This window comes from Pipistrellus kuhlii, unplaced genomic scaffold (assembly GCF_014108245.1).
Source record: "Pipistrellus kuhlii isolate mPipKuh1 unplaced genomic scaffold, mPipKuh1.p scaffold_m20_p_9, whole genome shotgun sequence".
Taxonomy (NCBI): Eukaryota; Metazoa; Chordata; class Mammalia; order Chiroptera; family Vespertilionidae; genus Pipistrellus; species Pipistrellus kuhlii.
Genome location: NW_023425595.1, coordinates 3,727,034 through 3,746,478, shown reverse-complemented (window position 1 = coordinate 3,746,478; position 19,445 = coordinate 3,727,034). Strand labels below are relative to the sequence as shown.

The 19,445-nt window shown below is 50.8% G+C and overlaps 1 protein-coding gene across 5 annotated transcripts in view; it reads right to left on the bottom strand.

Annotated features, from left to right (window-relative positions):
• Positions 1-19,445, bottom strand: part of PRR5L (proline rich 5 like) — a 68,714-nt gene that overhangs the window by 17,038 nt on the left and 32,231 nt on the right. For all 5 annotated transcript variants that reach the window (XM_045577966.1, XM_036426291.2, XM_036426293.2 and 2 more), the window contains exons 4-5: positions 11,402-11,450; positions 258-315 (exon numbers count right to left, since the gene is read on the bottom strand). In XM_045577966.1, coding sequence (XP_045433922.1) covers positions 258-315; positions 11,402-11,450 — 107 coding nt within the window. The remainder of the gene's footprint in view (positions 1-257; positions 316-11,401; positions 11,451-19,445) is intronic.

The following is a 19,445-nucleotide window of genomic DNA, read 5'->3' as shown; positions in this document are numbered from 1 at the left end:
GAAAACACCCTGTTACACCAGGTCTGCAAAGTGACCTCCCAGTTCCACTTCCTGTTTCGAAGCACAGGTGCAGCTCGCCTTGGCACGAGAGGCTGACTCAGAGCGAAATGCTGCCGCCCCACTGAGAGGCAGGGCCGGGGTGAGCCACTCATGGGGGGTGAAAGGGGGGACACGTTGGGACAGAAGCACTCGGGCTGTCCCAGCATCAAAGGCTGGGTCTGGGGAACCCCGTTCGGTGAGGGCAGCCTGGTACTTGCCTTCGCACAGCTTGATCTTCTCCTCCACAAACAGCAGTCCTTTCGCCAGAAGCTGGTTCTGCCAAGAGAACAGAGAACACCAGGGCTGAGCTCCTTTGCAGGTGGCAGCCTCTCCCACTTGCAGCATTTTTGGCACCAGGCACTCACCAGGCCTCCACGTCTAAGAAGCCTTTTTTTAAATTCTTTTTAAAAATATATTTTATGGATTTTTTTTACAGAGAGGAAGAGAGAGGGATAGAGAGTTAGAAACATCGATGAGAGAGAATCATCGACCAGCTGCCTCTTGCACACCCCCTACTGGGGATGTGCCCGCAACCAAGGTACACACCTTGACCAGAATTGAACCCGGGACCTTTCAGTCCACAGGCCGACACTCTATCCACTGAGCCACACCGGTTTCGGCAAAGAAGCCTTTTGTCCTCATGGGAGGCCAAAGGCTTCGGGAGAAGATAGCAAGTCACAAAAGAGGGGCACCAGCGCCAAACCCAGTCTCCACCGCCATCCCTCCAACCACGGAAGCGGGTGCAGGAGCAGGGCTGGATTCTATGGATGGACACGGATACCCAGGGTCCTTCTGGCCTTCCCTCTAAACTCAGAAAAGAGGACCTGGAGGCAGCAATGGGAAAGTAGACAGAGAGAATAGGGTTTTTTTTTAAAAGGATAAATTTAGATATCTCACGCTGGCATGAAGGAGACTGCAAGAAAAATCATTAAGCAGAAGGATGCATCCGTCCAGTGTGTGCATGCAAGGTTGTGGGAAGGGGAAGATTTAGTCCCTTTGCAGCTGCAACTAACCACAGTGAAACGTTCCGTGTCTGTCAGAGCCATGGCCAGCAAACTGCGGCTTGAGAGCCACATGAGGCTCTTTGGCCCCTTGAGTGTGGCTCTTCCACAAAATACCACGGCCTGAGCAAGTCTGTGTTGAGGAAGTGGCATTAGAAGAAGTTTAAATTTTAAAAATGTGGCTCTCAAAAGAAATGTCAATTGTTGTCCTGCTGACATTTGGCTCTGTTGACTGAGTTTGCCGACCACTGTGTTAGAGGGCTCAGGCCCCTCATCTCACTGAATCCCAGCCCTCCAGGTCATCCTGTCTGTCGGTGCCATTCCCCTTACTTCACAGGCTTGTCCACAGGAGGCGGCGCTGGCCCGCCTGCCACCAGGAGCTGTATTCTCTCCACTCTGCTTTGCTGCCTTCCAGCAAGGCTTCCTGTCAGACCCCTTCCCTCCCTCAGAAAACCACGGCTGGACCCCTAAGCCACGGAGCAGCCTCTGGGCAAGTCCCAGGAGCTCCCTGCTCGCCTCCTTACCAGGTTATGCAAGGCCTAGGCCATGTGGTGGGAGGCCCAAGATGACATGTATCCTGTAACAAAACGTCATGTGTCTCTTAGTGCTCTCCTTGATAAAGAGCCCTGTTGCACAGATGATGAGGGCATGAATGGCAGAGAGAAAAGAACTGTGACTCCGATAAAGCGTTCAAGTCCCAGCTCGGCCACATTCAAGCTCTGTGGTCTTGGACTTAATTTCCCTGAGTCTTGAGTTCCTCATCTGTAAAATGGCATCATACCAGCAATATCATAAAGTTCTTATAAGAATAATCATGCTCTAGCCGGTTTGGCTCAATAGATAAAGCATTGGCCTGAGGACTGAAGGGTCCCAGGTTCGATTCTAGTCAAGGGCACGTGCCCGGGTTGCAGGCTTGATCCCCAGTGTGGGGTATGCAGGAGGCAGCCGATCAATGATTCACTCTCATCATTGAAGTTTCTATCTCTCCCCTCTCTTCCTCAGTTAAATCAATAAAAATAGTAAAAAATAATAATCACCACACACACACACACACACACACACACACACACACGCTCGGTATTTTACATCCTTAGTAACCAGTGGCGGGTAGTGATGACAATAATTGCTCTCTTAGCCCAGCTATCTTCACATAAGGAGTGGGAGTCTGTAACCAAGAGGCCTACATCCGAAACATTACACTGTTTTCTCAGCGGTACTGTCACATTTGTGACTAATGTAACCTAAACCACATTTCACAGGTCCTTGTAAAATTCACAAGATACGGCCTCATTTTAAAAACTGGTCACTAGTTTCCAGATGGCAGATGAAACCCTAAAATCAACGTGATTTACAAAGAATTCCTTCAAGGAACATGATGGGATGGCCATAATTAAGGTAAAACCATAACCTGGGCAGGCAATGCCCTGATGCATGTGCTGGTGACTCCGCAGGGGCCTCTTTGAACCCCCTAATCTAGGTACCCAGAGTGCAGAGGTGACAATCTTTGGGGGTCACCCGTCCAGGGCCCATCGGAAGCGGCCACATTTTCATTTTGCTCTGGGCCCTGCCAATGATGAAGCCTAAAGACACGCCAACTGGACATCTGGGGGGCCTGAGGCTGCGAGACGTGAAGACAGGAAGAAAGAAGGAAAGAAAACTGGCCTTGACTTGGGCAGTGATCTGCACTGTTTGTCTGTCTAAGCATCCGTGCTCCCCGGACCTCAGCTCCCAGGACTCCCAGCCCCTGACAAATGCCGGACTGGAGGGCTGGGCGATGTTTGCTTCGGGCAGCAGGGCTGCAGAAGAACCCGCTTTTCTCCATCCATTCCTGCCCCGGGGCACCAGCCTCACCCCTTCCCCAGCCCGCAGGCTTCAAGCCAACCAACAGCTACATCAAGTAGCAGCCACCTAGGAAATGACTGGGGACTTGGATCTGGGCCCTTGTTTGTTGAACGTAGACATGGAACACACAGCACTTTAACGAAGTGGCAGACAAGCCCGGAAATGAAAACCAGCTGACATATATTTTCTAAGGCAGCAAAAATGGACTGCCCACAAAAAAAAAAAAAAAAAAAAAAAAAAAAAAAAAAAACATAAAAATATAATAAGGTTCAGCTAGGAAGAAGGCAAACAACAAAGATGTCTGGGGAAGGCACCCCAAATCATCCCATCACCAGGGACTTGGGAAGACCCAGCTCCTTCTGGGGAATCACAGAGGGAGGGCAGCAGAGAGGGGAGGGTGGGAAGGTGGGCGGCCCTAGTGGGGGGACTGGTCAGGCAGGCACCTCGTAAACCAGCCACAGGGACCGAAGACACTGGGGAACCAACAAGGCCAGGGGGCAGGGAGAGTGACATGACTGCCTGTATCTTTCTGGAAGAAAGGACTGTCCACACAGCAGGAGTTCTGTAGCTGAAGGGGCTGGCTGCCAGTCCTCCCTCATGTCTAATGCTCTAGCGGTGGTGATGGCAATACTAAAAGGGAGAATGACAGCTGTGTGCTGGGTTTTACGCTTTGTCAGCCCTGGGAGTAGACTCTATCTGTATGTGACTCACTTACCTTTCCCACAATCCTATTCTCTTTCTTGCAGATGAAGAAACTGAGGCTCAGGGAAGCAACTAGCACCTGTGAGACTAGAATCTGCTCCCTGGTTGATCTGAATCCAATGCCCAAGTTTCCTCCCCAATATATTCCTCTGGTTTATACTTTAGCAAAGAGAATAAGAAACACTAAGGTACGAAGAGCCATCCTCTGTTGACCGTTCTCTACGCACCAAGCACTTTGCCTATGGCATCTCACCTACTGGCATCGTCAACCCTTTGAAGCAAGTACCATGTTCACACCTCGATGACTTCTAAGAAAACTGAGGCCCAGAGAGGGTCAGTGACTTGCCTGCAGTCATACAGCCAAGAAGTGCTCTAGCAAGGACTGGAATCCAGACCCACCTGGCCAAAGGGCTGGCGCTTTTAGCATCACCCTCTCCTGCCCCATCAAATGGAGGCATTTCTTGGGTGCTTGCCCACAGGGAGAGGTAGAAGAGACCCATTTCAGGTACCCAGATGTCAGGGGCAGTTGGTTGGGCAATCTCCAGCCATGGAACTGGGTTTGCCCCTGACTCCAGCCGGGTCATGCCTGCTGCACCCAGCTTCCCAATGTACACCCCCGCCGGAGTCTTTTCCGAGCCCTTGATCTCCACCATCCACAGTTGATGTCTAACACGGTGACTACCTGGCTCCTAGGTGGAGTCTACTCCCAAAGGAGACATTCTTTCCGACCCCAGAGGGCCGAGCAGTGTGTCACTCTTCCTCCCAAGAGACATTGTAGGAACCAGCAATTCCAGCCCAAGGCTATATATATATATATATATATATCTCCTCAATATACACACACACACACACACACACACACACACACACACACACCGTATTTTCCGGCATATAAGACGACTTTTGAAACAAAAAAAAGTCAACCGAAAATCGGGGGCAAAAGACCAAAATTGCACAAAAATTACCTGCAGATCTTGACGGCAAAGTAAGTCTTTTCTTTGAAGTGGGGGGTAGTCTTATACAGTGAATATAGGCCTAAACCTATGTTTTAACTGTAAAATTAGGGGGTCGTCTTATATGCCGGAAAATATGGTGTGTGTGTGTGTGTATATATATGGAAGAGAGAGAAAAACATCAATGATGAGAAAGAATCATTGATGGGCTGCCTCTTGCACCCCCCCCCCCCCACTGGGGATCAAGTCCGAAACCTGGGCATATGTCCTTGACTGGAATCAAACCCAGGACTCTTGCGTCTGCAGGCTGACACTCCATCCACTGAGCCAAACCAGTGAGGGCCCACCCCAGGCTTTTGTTTGCAGGGACATCTGTGTCTACGAAAGTTCCTGCCATGGGCACCCCGCCAGCGATGGAAATTGCGGCCGCCTCCGCTCCTTTCCTCTGCGCCTTTGAAAGCGCAGCCAACACCTCGGAGGAAGCCTGTGTTTCCTGTGAACTCTGATCCCTCCCAGATAAGCCACACAGCTCACCCCGCCGGGCCCAGAGAGTCCCTAATCAATCAGTTCTGGGGGGTGTGAGTGTGAGAGACCAGAGAGTGACGCCCAGGTGGAGAAGGCAGAAGATCAAAAACCTGGCACAAACGCTCATTCTTTCCTTGGCGCCCTGTCAGTGGTTATTAAAAGGTGAATGGGTGTTTTTTTTTTTGAAAAAGACATCTTACAAAGAAGCAAGAAAACAGTTTTGTTTTGCTGAACACCCTTCTCCCCCTAAAAAACAAACAAATAAAAAACCCTGAAATTTCTCTTCTCTGGAGTTTTCAGGGGATGTCTTAAGGGCATTTTAACACTAAAAGCATAATCCAAACTCTTTTCATCCGTGGCCAGGCGCCTGAGTTGGATCTTTGCTCTAGCTGGACCTTTTCCTACTTGTCAGATCTTGGACAACCTCCCTCCTCGGAGCTGCGGGTGCAGGAGCTGCGGGTGCAGGATCTGCAAACGGGCAGGAACCCCATCTTCCCAGCGGGCTGTCAGGAGGCGGGAACAACAGCCCAGGGAAAGCGGCTGGAGAAGGGCTCCAACTGGCGTGCGCACAGCAATCATGACCATTTCTGATCTATCGGAATGGGGCCTGGGAATCTGCATCTCCAACAGGTCCCAGGCGAGGCCAAGGATGCTGGTCCGGGCAGGGACCCCGCTTGGAGAGCCGCGCCAGCTGAGAACAATGCTCGGCACAGGAGTCTTGGCAGTGCCAGCCCTTGTGAGTATCATTACTTTTGTCCTCCTTGGAGTGCTTCGCCTCAGCCCAAGCTGTCCTGTGTAGAGGGCCGCCTGAGAAGGCACATGGACATTCCTTAAATTATTAGCTGATCCCGAGGCACTGGCAGAGTACCTTTGTCCAGGTGTCAGCAGGGGCGGGTCTAGATATGTAAATTCAGTATTGCTAGAGCCTAGTTAAGAATGCAAATAAGCTCCTTTGACCCTATAAATAAACCTGCGTGGCTGGGGGGGGGGGGGGGGTCTCCTTTGCTGCCTCTCCATCAGAGAGGTCGCGCCCACCTAGCGCCCAGCTTGATGAAATCTATTTCTACCTCCATGTCTCTTTTTCTTTCTTTCTCTAATTTCTTAATCCCCAGCTCCTCCACTCAGGAACCTGTCGTTTTCCGTGATGGACATGGAAAACAGAGAAACAGCCCACCGCAGTCTGTCTAACTAATAGTTCTCAGCTCTTCTTGCTTAGTCTTTACTTCTCACAGCCACTGGGGTGCTCAGCGTCCCCTCTTATTTGAACACCCCGTTTCCAGGGTCTATCCCTGCCTCCCACCCCAGCCCTACCCCTACCTCCGCGTGCCCTAGAGCTGGCTCCTGGATGCCTTGCCTCATCTGTAGGAAGTCACCCAATCTCACACACGTAACGGCTTCCTGAAAACAAGCGCTCATGTGGTACGAGCCGCTCACCGGATAGCAGGAGGCGTTCTGTGCCCATAAAGCTGAAAAGGGCCATAAAACCCCTAATTAACCTTGTATTCGCAGCTCATCTCCGGGTGATGTATTATTCTCTGCATGCTGCGCCCACATGCTCTCTCTTTAACCATCGAATGGGCAATAACCTAAGTCCAACGAGGCTGAAGATCTGCCGTTTCAGCATGCCGATTGATTTTCACCTTTATCTCAATTAGATCGAGCCCGGTGGTTATCAATTTCAAGATTTGTTTTTCTATTTTTCTTCATAAAATTGGAGAAGAGTACAATAAAAATATTCCGATCATTGTAGTGCCCAGGGAGAGTACATAGAATACAGTAGCTGAATGGTAACCGCTGGCTGGCAGGCAGCCTTCTCTCCCCCCGACCCCCAACAGTGGCCTAAACATCCAGGGGTCCTCTTCGCAGCCATCGGGGGGCGCCACCCCATTTTCTCCCCTCACAATGGCCATCCTAGTATTTACAAGCTCCACAATGTCTTTCCTCCGGATACGGGCCAAATCCAAAATGTGATCTCTAATGACCTTCGCACCTAAAGCCACCATCCTCTCCCTTGCTTGTCTCCTCACTGAAGCCCAGCTCCAGTTCTGGCCCCGACTTTATACCTTCAACACAGAGTACAAGTGAGCTGCCCCTGACTACCCTCTATCCACCTAACTAGCTCTTTTCCCATTTTGGGAATTCCACTCAATTTGGAAACCTTCCCAGACTGACTAAAGAAGAGCTGGCCCGGCTGGCGTGGCTCAGTGGTTGGGCATTGAAAAAGAACTTTCCCCCAACTCTTTATCATCTCTCTCCCCAACTTCCCATGGAATCTTCCCCAAGTCCCATTTCTGTCCCTGCAAAATATATTCATTCTGGGCCTGTTTCGAGGCCTTCACCGCCCATCCAGGTGCTCGGTTAACACAACTGCGTGTTGCCTGTGTGGATGCAGCCCTATCGCTGCACTGTCTTCAGTTTCAAACTCCATGTGGACCAGGACGTGGGGTCTCCTCCTTTGGCATCCCAGAGGGTGCCATCGCATCGGGAATCTTCTCTGGTCATAATGAGCTAAGGGGAAGCATGTTTCCTCAGACAGGAGTCCCAAATGAAAATATTTACATCCAACGCTAGAAGGCCTGTGATCTGTCCTCCTAAGTGCTGCCTTGTACAGAGTCATTGACAAGAGACTGAGTTTCTGTATCAAGCAAAACCAGCTCCAACCACCAGGAGCTGGACTTCCTGGGCTCCGGGAAAAGCTCTTACTTTTTAACAAACTCAGTGTCACCAGCAGGTGCAGACGGGGGTTCAATTCCAGCCAAGGGCAGAAGCCTGGGTTGTGGTCTCGATCCCCAATAGGGGGCATGCAGGAGGCAGCTGATCAATGATTCTCATCATCGATGTTTCTATCTCCCTCTCCCTCTCCCTTTCTCTCCAAAATCAATAAAAAATATTCTTTAAAAAAGGATTAAAAATAAAATGGCTCTGCACCCACCCCATGAGACGTCAAACCTACAATTAAGTTCAGTGTCTAGGATAGCCTCCTCTTCAGTCTAGCACCTGAAGCTCAGGAAAACCCCAGATTCGAAACTGTGAAGACCTGGTCCCACCCCACACCCTGAGCAACTCAGCATCCACCCAGCGGCTCCTCGTTCCTCCGATGAAGCTCTCATAGAAAACGGCGTGTGGTTATTAGCTGTGAAGCGTCTGGCACGCGTAAGCAGCCTTAACCACCCCGCAAACCTCAGGGCCTCCTCAGATAAACAAGTCCCCACCCAAATGCCCTGCCCCACCTGTCCTGAGGGTGGCCCCCCCTGTGCCAAAAGGCGACTGACATTTAAACCTTGGTTGAAACCACACCGAACCCTGTCTATTTTAAATGTCAACGGAGAAGGCAGCTGGGCCGGCATCGAAAACCCACTTCCCCGCAGTGGGATTTAAAAAATCAATCATTAGAGGCGGCGAGAGGAGGGAGTGAGGACAACACCGACCTTCACGTCAAGGGCGCCTTTTGTGACTAATTATCTCTTTCCCAATCTTTAGGTCCGTCTCTGGGGGCAGGAGCTTTCTTCCCAGCAGCGAGACTTCTGACTCAGTGGGAGCGCAGGCTTCTGGAAGGCCTGGCGGGGTCCACATTTAGCGTGGCCGTTTGCCACTGTGTGTGTGTGCGAAACACCTGACATTTGTCGTTCTTTTAAAGCACACATAAAAGTTTATGCTTCCTGCATCATTAGAAAAAATAAACAAAAGGATGTCTGTGTTGTCTTGAGAGCCTAAAGGCTCTTTAAACTGCCTTGGAAGCTTGTTCTCCTCAGATACAGAATACCACCAGCCTGAAACCAAGATGTTATCTAGTTTTCTGTCACTTTCCCATTAAAAGAGATGGATTACACTTTAGAATAACAAATATGGATATATATATATATATATATATATATAAAAATTTTCTTCAATATATATTTTTATTGATCTCAAAGATGAAGGGAGAGAGAGAAAGATCAATAATGAGAGAGAACCATTGGTCGGCTGCCTCCTGCATGCCCCCTCCCCCACCCCCACTGGGGATTGAACTCAAAACTGGGCATGTGCCCTGACCAGGAATCAAGCCGTGACCTCCCGGTTCATAGGTCAACGCTCAACCACTGAGCCATGCCAGCAGGGTGAATATATAAAAATCTAATGAGTATGTAGTACTTCTTACTCTGTGCTGGTTCTGTTATAAGCACTTTACAAATAATAATGTATCTAATCCTCACGACAGCTCTATAAGGTTAAGTCCCATTACCCCTGTTTTTATAGGACAGGAAACTAAACACAGAGAGGTAAAGCAGCTTGCTCAAGGTCACACAGCTAGTGCATGGCTATGGTGGGTGTTGAACCCAGGAAGCCTGACTTTGAAGGCCACCCCCCTCTGTTGCCCCTGATACACTAAGTGCTGAGTACTTCCCATGTGTTATTTCATATAAACCATACAGTGACTTATAAGATAGCTCATACTTTTGTTCCCATTTTACAGATGAGAAACAGAGGCGTACAAAGGCAAAGCAGCTTCCCCAAGACCCCTCAGCCAATTGGTGGGCACTCAGACTCCATTCAGGTGTCACAGGACACCTCCCCATAACCTTTCCTCATGTCCCTTTGGGTAGAGTCAGGAAGGAAGCTGTATCAGTGATTAGTAACCATCCTCTGCCCAGCAGCTGTGGCTCAGTGGTTGAGTGTCAACCCATGAACCAGAAGATCACAGTTCAATTCCCAATCAGGGCACATGCCTGGGTTGCAGGCTCAGGTACCCAGTGGAGGGCGTGCGGGAGGCAGCTGATCAATGATTCTCTCTAATCGTTGATGCTTCTATCTCTCTCTCCCTCTCCCTTTCTCTCTGAAATCAATAAAAGTATATTTAAAAAAAAAAGAAGAAGAAAGAAAAAAAGAATGAAAGAAACCATCCTCTAAAGTAGGGTGTCGAACTCAATCAGAGAAGGGGCCAAAATCTAAAATCCAGCCTAAATCACGGGCCGAATGGTTTACTGAACAGTCATAAACTGTCATTGTGATGGAAACGCAGCGGAGTGCAGTGATGACAGCGTGGTGCGGGCCACATTGCAAGGCCTGGCGGGACGGATTTGGCCCGCGGGCCTTGTGTTTGACACATGTGCTCTAAAGCAATCCTCTAAAGCAGTGGCTCTCAACCTTCCTAATGCCGTGACCCTTTAATACAGTTCCTCATGTTCTGGTGACCCCCAACCATAAAACTATTTTAGTTGCTACTTCATAACTGCAATTTTGCTGCTGTTAGGAATCATAATGTAAATATCTGTGTTTTCCGATGGTCTTAGGTGACCGCTGTGAAAGGAGTCGTGACCCACCGGTTGAGAACCGATGTCAGGGGTCGCCTAAGACCATCGGAAAACACAGATATTTACATAACGATTCATTAACAGTAGCAAAATTACAGTTATGAAGTAGCAACGAAAATAGTTTTATGGTTGGGGGTCACCACAACACGAGGAGCTGTACTAAAGGGTAGCGGCATTGGAAAGGTTGAGAATCACTGCCCTAATGGAACCTGGGACTCCTTTGCCCCATAACAACCGTGTTTAGGCAGGAGAAACATTGCATCATCTGATACCACTCTGTTTAAGAGAGCAGACCAAGAGGCTTCCCCACAAGAAATAACTTGGCTAAGGGGCCATATAATTAACCCAATTAGATTGCCACATGGGGAGAGAGTGGGGGAGGGAAAGTCACTGGAGAAGCAGTTTTCAAAGTGTGGTTTGGGGTTCCCTGGGGTACCGAACTTCTCCACATGGTCCGAACTATTTCCTTAGTAACACCGGGCTGCTACCTCACATCATCCGTGCGTGTCCTGTGGGGTTCTCCAGAGATATCCCTACACATTGCAACAGACTGAGCGGGAAGATTTGAGGACCCAGCGCCCCTCTAGAAATTCCACCAGATGGGGCAGAGATTTGCAAACATAACCAAACAATGCCCCTATTCCACTTTTTACGCTGAAAGTTATTTTTCATAAAAGTGCTATTTATATCAACATGTAAACAGGTTTATGATTAAGTGAATTACAGCATATCATAACATTTCTTGGGTTTAATCTCTATGGGGAATGAAGGTAGAGATAATCCAAGTAAGATAAAATGTTAAGCACACAAAGGGATCTTGAGACCAAAGAGCCCAGGAACCACAGCCTGAGATGGTGACCTCCATAAGAGCAGGACCACATGTACCCCGCGCCCCATGCCCTGTGCCCCATGCCCTGTGCCCCATGCCCCGTGCCCTGCAGGAACTCAGCATACTGAACGAAGGCCCAGGTGCACGGTAGGGCCCATCTCTTCGGGTACCCGTCCCCACAGGCACAATAATGATGGATGCTCAGACCCACACACTTACCTGGAAATAGTCTGTAATGAACGCTCCGAGTTCACTCTTCAGCAGCCGCCTGGGGAGAGAGAAACACCGTCAAGCAGCCTCACTGGTACAGCTCCCACTGTCTGGGTCACGGACACAACACCACGCACTTGAACTCTTGGAACTTACCTTGGCTGAGTTATGATTCAAACCCAGACCTTCTGCAAACTCAACATCTCTTCCCATAACCCCACCCCGTCTCTCCTCCAAATCCATGGGAGACATGCAACTTGGTGCCAAGGTTTGGGTGATCGATCCTACTACCTATCCCGAGGGACTGTGGCAGTGGGGAGGGGACCACAGCGGGGAGGACAGAACTTATGTATCCAGGCAGCGAACAGCTACTGCCTGTGATGTGCCAGAGATTGTTCCGGCCCGGCGCACAGGAGTGAACAGGACAGGAGAGGCCTGGCTCTCATGCAGCTTCTATTGGGGGGTGGGGGTGGGGGGGAGAGAGGGTGAGGACAGATAGCTTGTCAATCAACACCCTCACAAGATAAGTTCCAAGAGTCCAAGTGCTCAGGAAAAAAAACAAAAAAATAGGGCTGTAGGCACCAGCAGCTCTTCTCCTTGTGACACACTACGGGACTCTCCTACTGCTCTTCCAAACCAAGTGAGGGAGCTAAAACCAAGACAGGTCCAGGGAGTTCCTGGGAGTACAGGCTTCCTGACTTCAAGACCTTCCTCACTAGGTATCATCACAGAATGATCTGAACAGCACAGACCCTCTCTGATCATTCAAGTCTCCCCTCTCTTGTCCTGGGTGGCCAAGTCAGTAAGCTCCTCTGTCCCTTACAAAACCCTGTCTTGCCCTAATTGGTTTGGCTCAGTGGATAGAGCATCCGCCTGTGGACTGAAAGGTCCCAGGTTCGACTCCAGTCAAGGGCATGTACCTTGGTTGCGGGCACATCCCCAGTAGGAGGTGTGCAGGAGGCAGCTGAGCCATGTTTCTTTCTCATCATTGTTTCTAACCCTATATCCCTCTCCCCTCCTCTCTGTAAAAAAAAAAAAAAAAAAAAAAAATCAATAAAATATATTTAAAAAACAACAACAACTTCATCTTATTCCGGTCTAGCCATGGGCCTCACGGAGGTGCCCCAGAAAAAGTGTGCTTCATCCAGACAACGGGATTCCACACAACTGTGAGAAAGAATGAGGGAATGCAGAAGTGCTCTGAGCAATGCTATAGTACAAAGAGCTCTAAGTCCCATGAAGGAAAGAGAAAAAAACACAAGATGCAGATCCGTGTGGGTAACACGCTCCCTTGTGAAAAAGGAGGGAATACACATTTTTATTTTCACAATGTCAACCAATTCATCTGTCAAAACCGCCCCACTTGTTCACTCTAGGAGGCCCTCGGTGCTGAAATCAGCACCCTGGTTTTTAAACACGCACAGCACACATACATTTCTAAAATTATGTATAAATGCACTGGGCTTTGCCCAGCTGGTGTGGCTCAGTGGTTGAGCAGCGACCTATGAACCAAGAGGTTGCGGTTCGATTCCCGGTCAGGGCACATGCCTAGGTTGTGGGCTTGATCCCCAGCGTGGGGTGTGTAGGAGGCAGGCGATCAGTGGTTCTCATCACTCTATCTCTCTCTCCCTCTCCCTTCCTTTCTGAAATCAATAAAAATATATATGTGGTTAAAAAAAAAAAAAAAAACCCATATTTTTATTAACAATCAAAGCCATGAAGGTGACCTGGATGGCTAGAAGCCCAGAAGTGGCGGCAGGGAGTTCCCATCCAGGGCACAGTAGCAGGAAGCAGGCTGTCCCAGGGCCCTCAGAGAATCCCACATCCAAGAACCTGCCAGCCCCTCGGGCTGGTAACCCACGAGCTTAACCCAGAGAGAGAGGGAGGGGTGAGGAGAGGGCAGATCTGGCCTAGCCACCAGGGAACAGACCGGGGCTGAGTCATATGCAAAATCCACCTTCTATTTCTATACTCGGGTGTTTATTCTGCCAACACTTGGCTTACAAGGAAAGGGTGCTTCGGAAAACTCTAGAGAAAGAGGGATTTTCCACCCCTCTGACGGGAAGCACCGCCTCCAGGGGGAATGGGGCAGTGGCTTCCCCCAAGAGCAGCTGATGGAGAACAGGGACCCTGGGAATTCCTAGTCTTTACGAAAGCCTGCGCTATGTCAGGCAGAGAAGGCCACCCAGAGCTCAGACACGATTTCTTCCCACGGGGGCCGCTCTCTCAGGGGCACCTCCTACTCCAAAAATTGGGAGTCCAGCATGAAGTCCAGGCATGAAGCTCGCCCCGCCCCCTGCCAGGTCAGCTTGGAGAGCACAGGGAAGAAGAAGAGAGGCAGGAGGTTGTGGTTGAATGAAGGGGCCTGTGGGTTGTGGTTGCCTAGAGGCAAAGAGACGGAAACCCCCATGCCAGGATGCCCTCTCCTCTCGGGCACAGTGGCCTGGCATCCGAAATCCTCCTTCCACCCTTCCCACCCACCCTTGCCCGGAAACAGGAAAGGAATGACTTCTTGGAGCAAAAATAGATGACAGACAGGCAGACGGACAGGCAGATCAATGAATAAGGAACACAAAGCAAATTGCTGCTAGGATGAGGCCTGGCTTCCCTCCCCCCCCCCCCCCCCCCAAGCTCAAGTTTACTGAGCGCTTACTAAGTGGCAGGCACCGTTGTCAACAAGGTCCATGTGTCTCCTCATTTAAGGCTGAAAGGAAACTCTCTGGAAGCAATACTGTCTCCACTTTCCACACGCAAGGAAAGGGGCCCTCGGAGGGGACTGGGGAGCGCATGCAGCAAGCCCACCCCGGAGAGGAGCCTCACCGGAGGCCAGGGCCTGGAGGCGGTGCCTGGGCCTGGAGCCTGAGCCACAGATAACCTTGCAGGCTCCCTCACAGGGGAGTCCCTGTGGCTGTTTCCTCAGTGGAAACTTGGGGATAGAGAGATGGGGTCTCCGCAGGATTGCTGCAGGGGCTGAAGGAAGTCACCCTAGACCGGGAGTCCCTAGCGCACAGCCCTGAGTGTTGGCTGGGAGGGTCCCACCCAGGTGGTCTGATCCCCGAACCCTTAGTCCTCTAACAGCTCCATTCTCCTGCCTGTCCGCATCTTCTTCACCAGCCCAAACAGGTTTGTCTCAGTGGATAGAGTGTCGGCCTGCAGACTGAAAGGTCCCAGGTTCGATTCCGGTCAAGGGCACGCACATTGGTTGCGGGCACATCCCCAGTGGTGGGTGTGCAGGAGGCAGCTGGTCAATGTTTCTCTCTCATCGATGTTTCTAGCTCTCTATCCCTCTCCCTTCCTCTCTGTAAAAATATCAATAAAAAATATATATATTTTTTAAAAAGAGTGTTGCCAGACTAGCGATGAATCTGGTGCTCGGGACCTAGGCGAAGCTCACGAAGGGGGCTGCAGCATCGGGGCCGCCCACCCCGATAAAAGGGGGGGAGGATTAAGATGATGGGCCAGAGCTCAGGGAAAAACTGTGGTGGAAGCAACATCCCAGTTTCCTCAGCTCCCACTCATCCCTTTCACACATGGGGCTTCATTTGAAAACAGTCCTGCTGCCAGCCGCCAGTGGAGGAGGGGGAATGGGAAGGGAGCGCTTCTGTGGGACCCAGCCCCCAAGGGAGGCGGGGCATGAAGTCTGGGCAGAAGCCAGCAGGACCACAACAAACAAACAAGAAATGGGGAACCGCTCACTGTAGGTATCATCTCACCCCCGGCCCCTCCCAGGCTGACCGGGCGAGACACCCGCCCAGGAGGACAGGGTTTCCTGTTGATACACAACTTGCAGTCTTGCCCCTCATGCCTCTGTCACTTCCGCTTCCCACTGCTGGGGCTTAAAGGCAAGGAAGGTGTGACTGGAGCTGGGGTCCGGCTGGGTGAGAGACACAGGGGGGCAGGATGGCGGGAAAGTGGGGAGCGGCAGAAATGAAGTAGGGAAACCCCTTTGGTCCAAGCCAGCATCTCCTGTGTGCACCCAGAAAGGCCCAAGGCAGCGACACCCCAAAGGAGGACGAGGCAGCCTGGAGTGCAGGTGCATTGGGGCTCAAGGTCAGGCAGCACCAGTTGGGACAGCCTATAGGACGCTCAATATCTACCGTGTTTCCCCGAAAATAAGACCTCCTCAGAAAATAAGACCTAGTGCATGGAAAGATAAGACATCCCCTGAAAATAAGACCTAGCGCAACTTTGGGAGAAAAAATTAATATGACACTGTCTTATTTTTGGGGACACAGGGTATCTCCCTGCCATTAGGCAATTAGGGGCCGCCCCCAAGTATCCAGACCCTCTGCCCTGACTCCTTGGCGGGATCCTGCTGGGCCTCCTCATGGGCCAGCAGGGGCCCCGGCAACCTGGGCCTGGCCTGGAGCAGGTCAGTACCTACCCCACTTGGTTGCTAACATCCCCCCCGCCACACACACACACAAAATGACCCACTCGCCTCCGCAGCAGGCAATATTTTGAGCAGTAGTGCATGGAAACAACCCTTTCCTCCTCGGTCCACTGTGGGGCCATTGGAGGTGGGTGAAATGCCCACGGGGGACCTCCCATGCCCACAGGGGCCAGCGCCCGGGCACGAACAGTGGGGCTGCAGCCAACGCCTCTATGGCCAGCAGCCAGGTTCCAGCCTCTGCAGACAGGTACCAGGCCGGACTGTGGGCCCCGCATTGCCCAACGTGAGCGTCCCCGAGAGGCCTGGGTTTTTAGGGGAGGTGTCGTTTCCTAAACACTGTGCAGGCCGAACGCCACACAAGCCAGCCCCAGGTTTCAGATCTGCCACTTCCCTCTAACTCCTCATGCCGCTCCCAAAGTCACGTCTGTTTCTGAACCAGAGCAGACAAAAGGGGTCAACACACAGGCAGCCACCTGGACCAAAACAGAGAAGACCTTAGCTGAAACCGGTTTGGCTCAGTGGATAGAGTGACGGCCTGCAGACTGAAAGGTCCCGGGTTCCATTCCGGTCAAGGGCATGTACCTTGGTTGCGGGAACATCCCCAGTAGCGGGTGTGCAAGAGGCAGCTGATCGGTGATTCTCTCTCATCGATGTTTCTAACTCTCTCTCCCTCTCTCTTCCTCTCTGTAAAAAAATCAATAAAAGATTTAAATAATAATTCAGAAAGAGAGAGAGAGAGAGAGAGAGAGAGAGAGAGAGAGAGAGAGAGAGAGAGAGAGGACCTTACTGACGCCCTCCCAAACTAGGGTCCAGGCCCTACTCTTCTATGAAGGCATCTATGTCCCAGCCCATCAGGCCTGAATATGGACAATGGCAGCTCTGGGTGCTTCCTGCAGCCTATTTCCTGTGCTTTTAAGAACGAAGGAGGCTCAGGTTCAAATCCCAGCTCCACTCACGAACTAGCTATGCAACTCTGGGCAAGTCAATCCACCCCTCTGCACCTCGGTTTCCCCATCTGTAAGACAAAGGATATAGGACCTGTCCCATATGCAGGTGGTGAGCTTTAAAAGAGTGGCCATATCTCATATCTAAAGCATGGCTCCCACAGAACGCTGCACAAATGTCTGCGATTATCATTCATTCCCTCAGGGAACATCACCTCGCTGTCTACTCTGCCGCCAGGCTCTATACCCAGGCTCTCCCAGACCCTGTGTCTTCTCATTCCCCCCAGCCCACCCCCAGCTGTGGGTCTCAGAGGCTCCCTCAGAGGGGTGGAAACATCAGAGGTGGATTTCCCTTTTTGGGGCTCAGCAGCCATATGAGCTGAAGGAGACGTTTCAACTCCGACCTGGTAACCATCGAGCACAGTTCTTGGAACCGCCTCTTTCCTTGAAAACCTCTGGGTTTCCTTCCTGACACCCCCACTCCCCGCACACACAGAAGCAGGGTGGTTGGAGAGAGGAGGAAAAAGTGAGTTTCTTGCCTCGGGCTAGCTGCAGATAACTCATCTCTGATTTCCGAGAACCTCATCTCTGAGCATTTTTATTTCTATTCTGCAAAGAAACAATATTCTGTGAGGGAGAAGGAAGGGGTGGGAGGGCAGGGAGAGGCTGGCAAGAAGGTTCCCACCGGACTCCTACCTGCTCATCCTTCTGATTTCAACTGAGGCGTCACTTTCTCCTAAATCGAATTTTGCGCCTGTCCTCCACACTGCCCCAGCCCTCTGCTTTCGGCCATCACCCCACTTAGAGCACTGTATGATAACAGCCTGCTCCATCCCTCTCTCACTCTGCGGTAGGCTCTCCAAGGACAAGAACCGCACACCTCAAGGGCTCCCCCAGAACTGGCCGCATACCTGGCAGACACCCCACAGATACCCACTGAGGCCATGACTCAGAAAATCGATGACCTCTCCCTCTCTACACCCTCCCCCTCCAGCCAGTCCAAAAGGGAAAGAAAGCACTTTGAAGAACCTATTTGCACAGGCTCTTACAGGAAACCAGGCAGAGAACCACAGCTTGCTTACAGGTCTCCAGTGCTGCGTGGTCACCTACAGTCAGTAGAAGAGCTGGCTGAAGAGATGGCTTTGGCAGAGCTCGGCCATGCTTCTTCCTGGAAGAGCCCGTGAAACACACAGCTCTAACCCTGATGGTCCTCACCGCCAAATGCAGCCACTGCAGGCTGGAGAGGGCCATGAAACACCCCAACCATGTCCCACAGAGAACTTAAGCCAAGAAGACACGCAGGGTCCGCCCAGGCCAAAGCAGACGGAAATTCAAGGCAGGCAGAGGATAGGTCATGATGACTAGACTGTATCTGTTCTTTTTCTTTTAAATATATTTTATTGATTTCAGAGAGGAAGGGAGAGGGAAAAAGCGAGGAGAGAGGGAAAGAGAGGGGTGAGAAGGGGAGAGAGAGAGAGAGAGACATCGATGATGAGAGAGAATCATTGATCAGCTGCCTCCTGTACGCTCCCTACCAGTGATTGAGCCCACAACCTGGGCATGTGCCAGAATCGAACCCGGAACCCCTCAGTCTGCAGGCCAATGCTCTATCCACTGAACCAAACCAGCCAGGGCGACTGTATCTATTCTGAAAGGTCACTTTTTCCTTGCCTTGAGGGATATAACATGAGTGCATCCTATTCCTAAGGCAGTTTCAATAGAAAATATTCGGAGTATGTCCTTCCTACCAACAGAGCATGTGCCCTGACTTTTATCTGGAGGAAATTTGCCACTTTATTGAGGGGGGCCATTCCCAATGAATTTGTTCTTGCAGGGTCTCCACACCCTTCTCTTGAGCTCATAACGTGATGTAGAACATGACCATCCCTGGTCCCAAGTTCTTCCTCATAGGGCAGCGAGTTCATTTCTGATGACGTGTCTTAGGAAAAAAGGACCAATTGTGTTTAACAACTGCCCTTCAGGACCCCATGATGCAAAACTTCACATTGGCTAATATAGTTGTATTTTGTAGGTTTGCAATTGTTTGTATGGCAAATAATACAATCATTAATACACAATCTATTCTACTATGGGAATAGACTCTATTTTGCATAATCACAACTGTAAGCCTACTTTTGGTCCGCCCTGTATTTAAAGGAATGCAGATTTCCCAGGGGGTATGCACACTCCACAGTTAGAAAGACAGTCCAGTCAGGCCAGCTGGGGTGACCCAGGGAAGCTGGTGGATGGAGGCTTTAACACTGAGCTTGTAAATACATCCAACAAGATTTACTGCTGTCTGGCCCGATTAGAATGGAGAACTGAGGGGGTCATTTCCTCTGTGGAAAGGAGACACAGCTGGCTCTCCTGGCAGGAACCGAGCCTCATACAAATGTCAAATCCAGCACAGCCTTGGAGGAGCCCCTAGTTCAGGATCCCTCTAGTTCCAAGTGGCTCCCCTCATCCAGACCACTAGAGAAATCTTCCCACTTCCGAAACAGTGAGAAATGTCTACTGTTTAAGCCACCCAATCCATGGCATTTGTGATAGCAGCCTGAGCAAACTAATACAGGCATCTAAGTCAGACAGGACCTTAGACCAGGTATTTGGTTTTACCCACAATTCTGTGGGTAAATGACTGATGCCAGTGGTTGCCTCACAGGGCAGTGAGGGTGGTAACTGTGTTGATGGATGTGAAAGATGCCTGGCTTTTTCA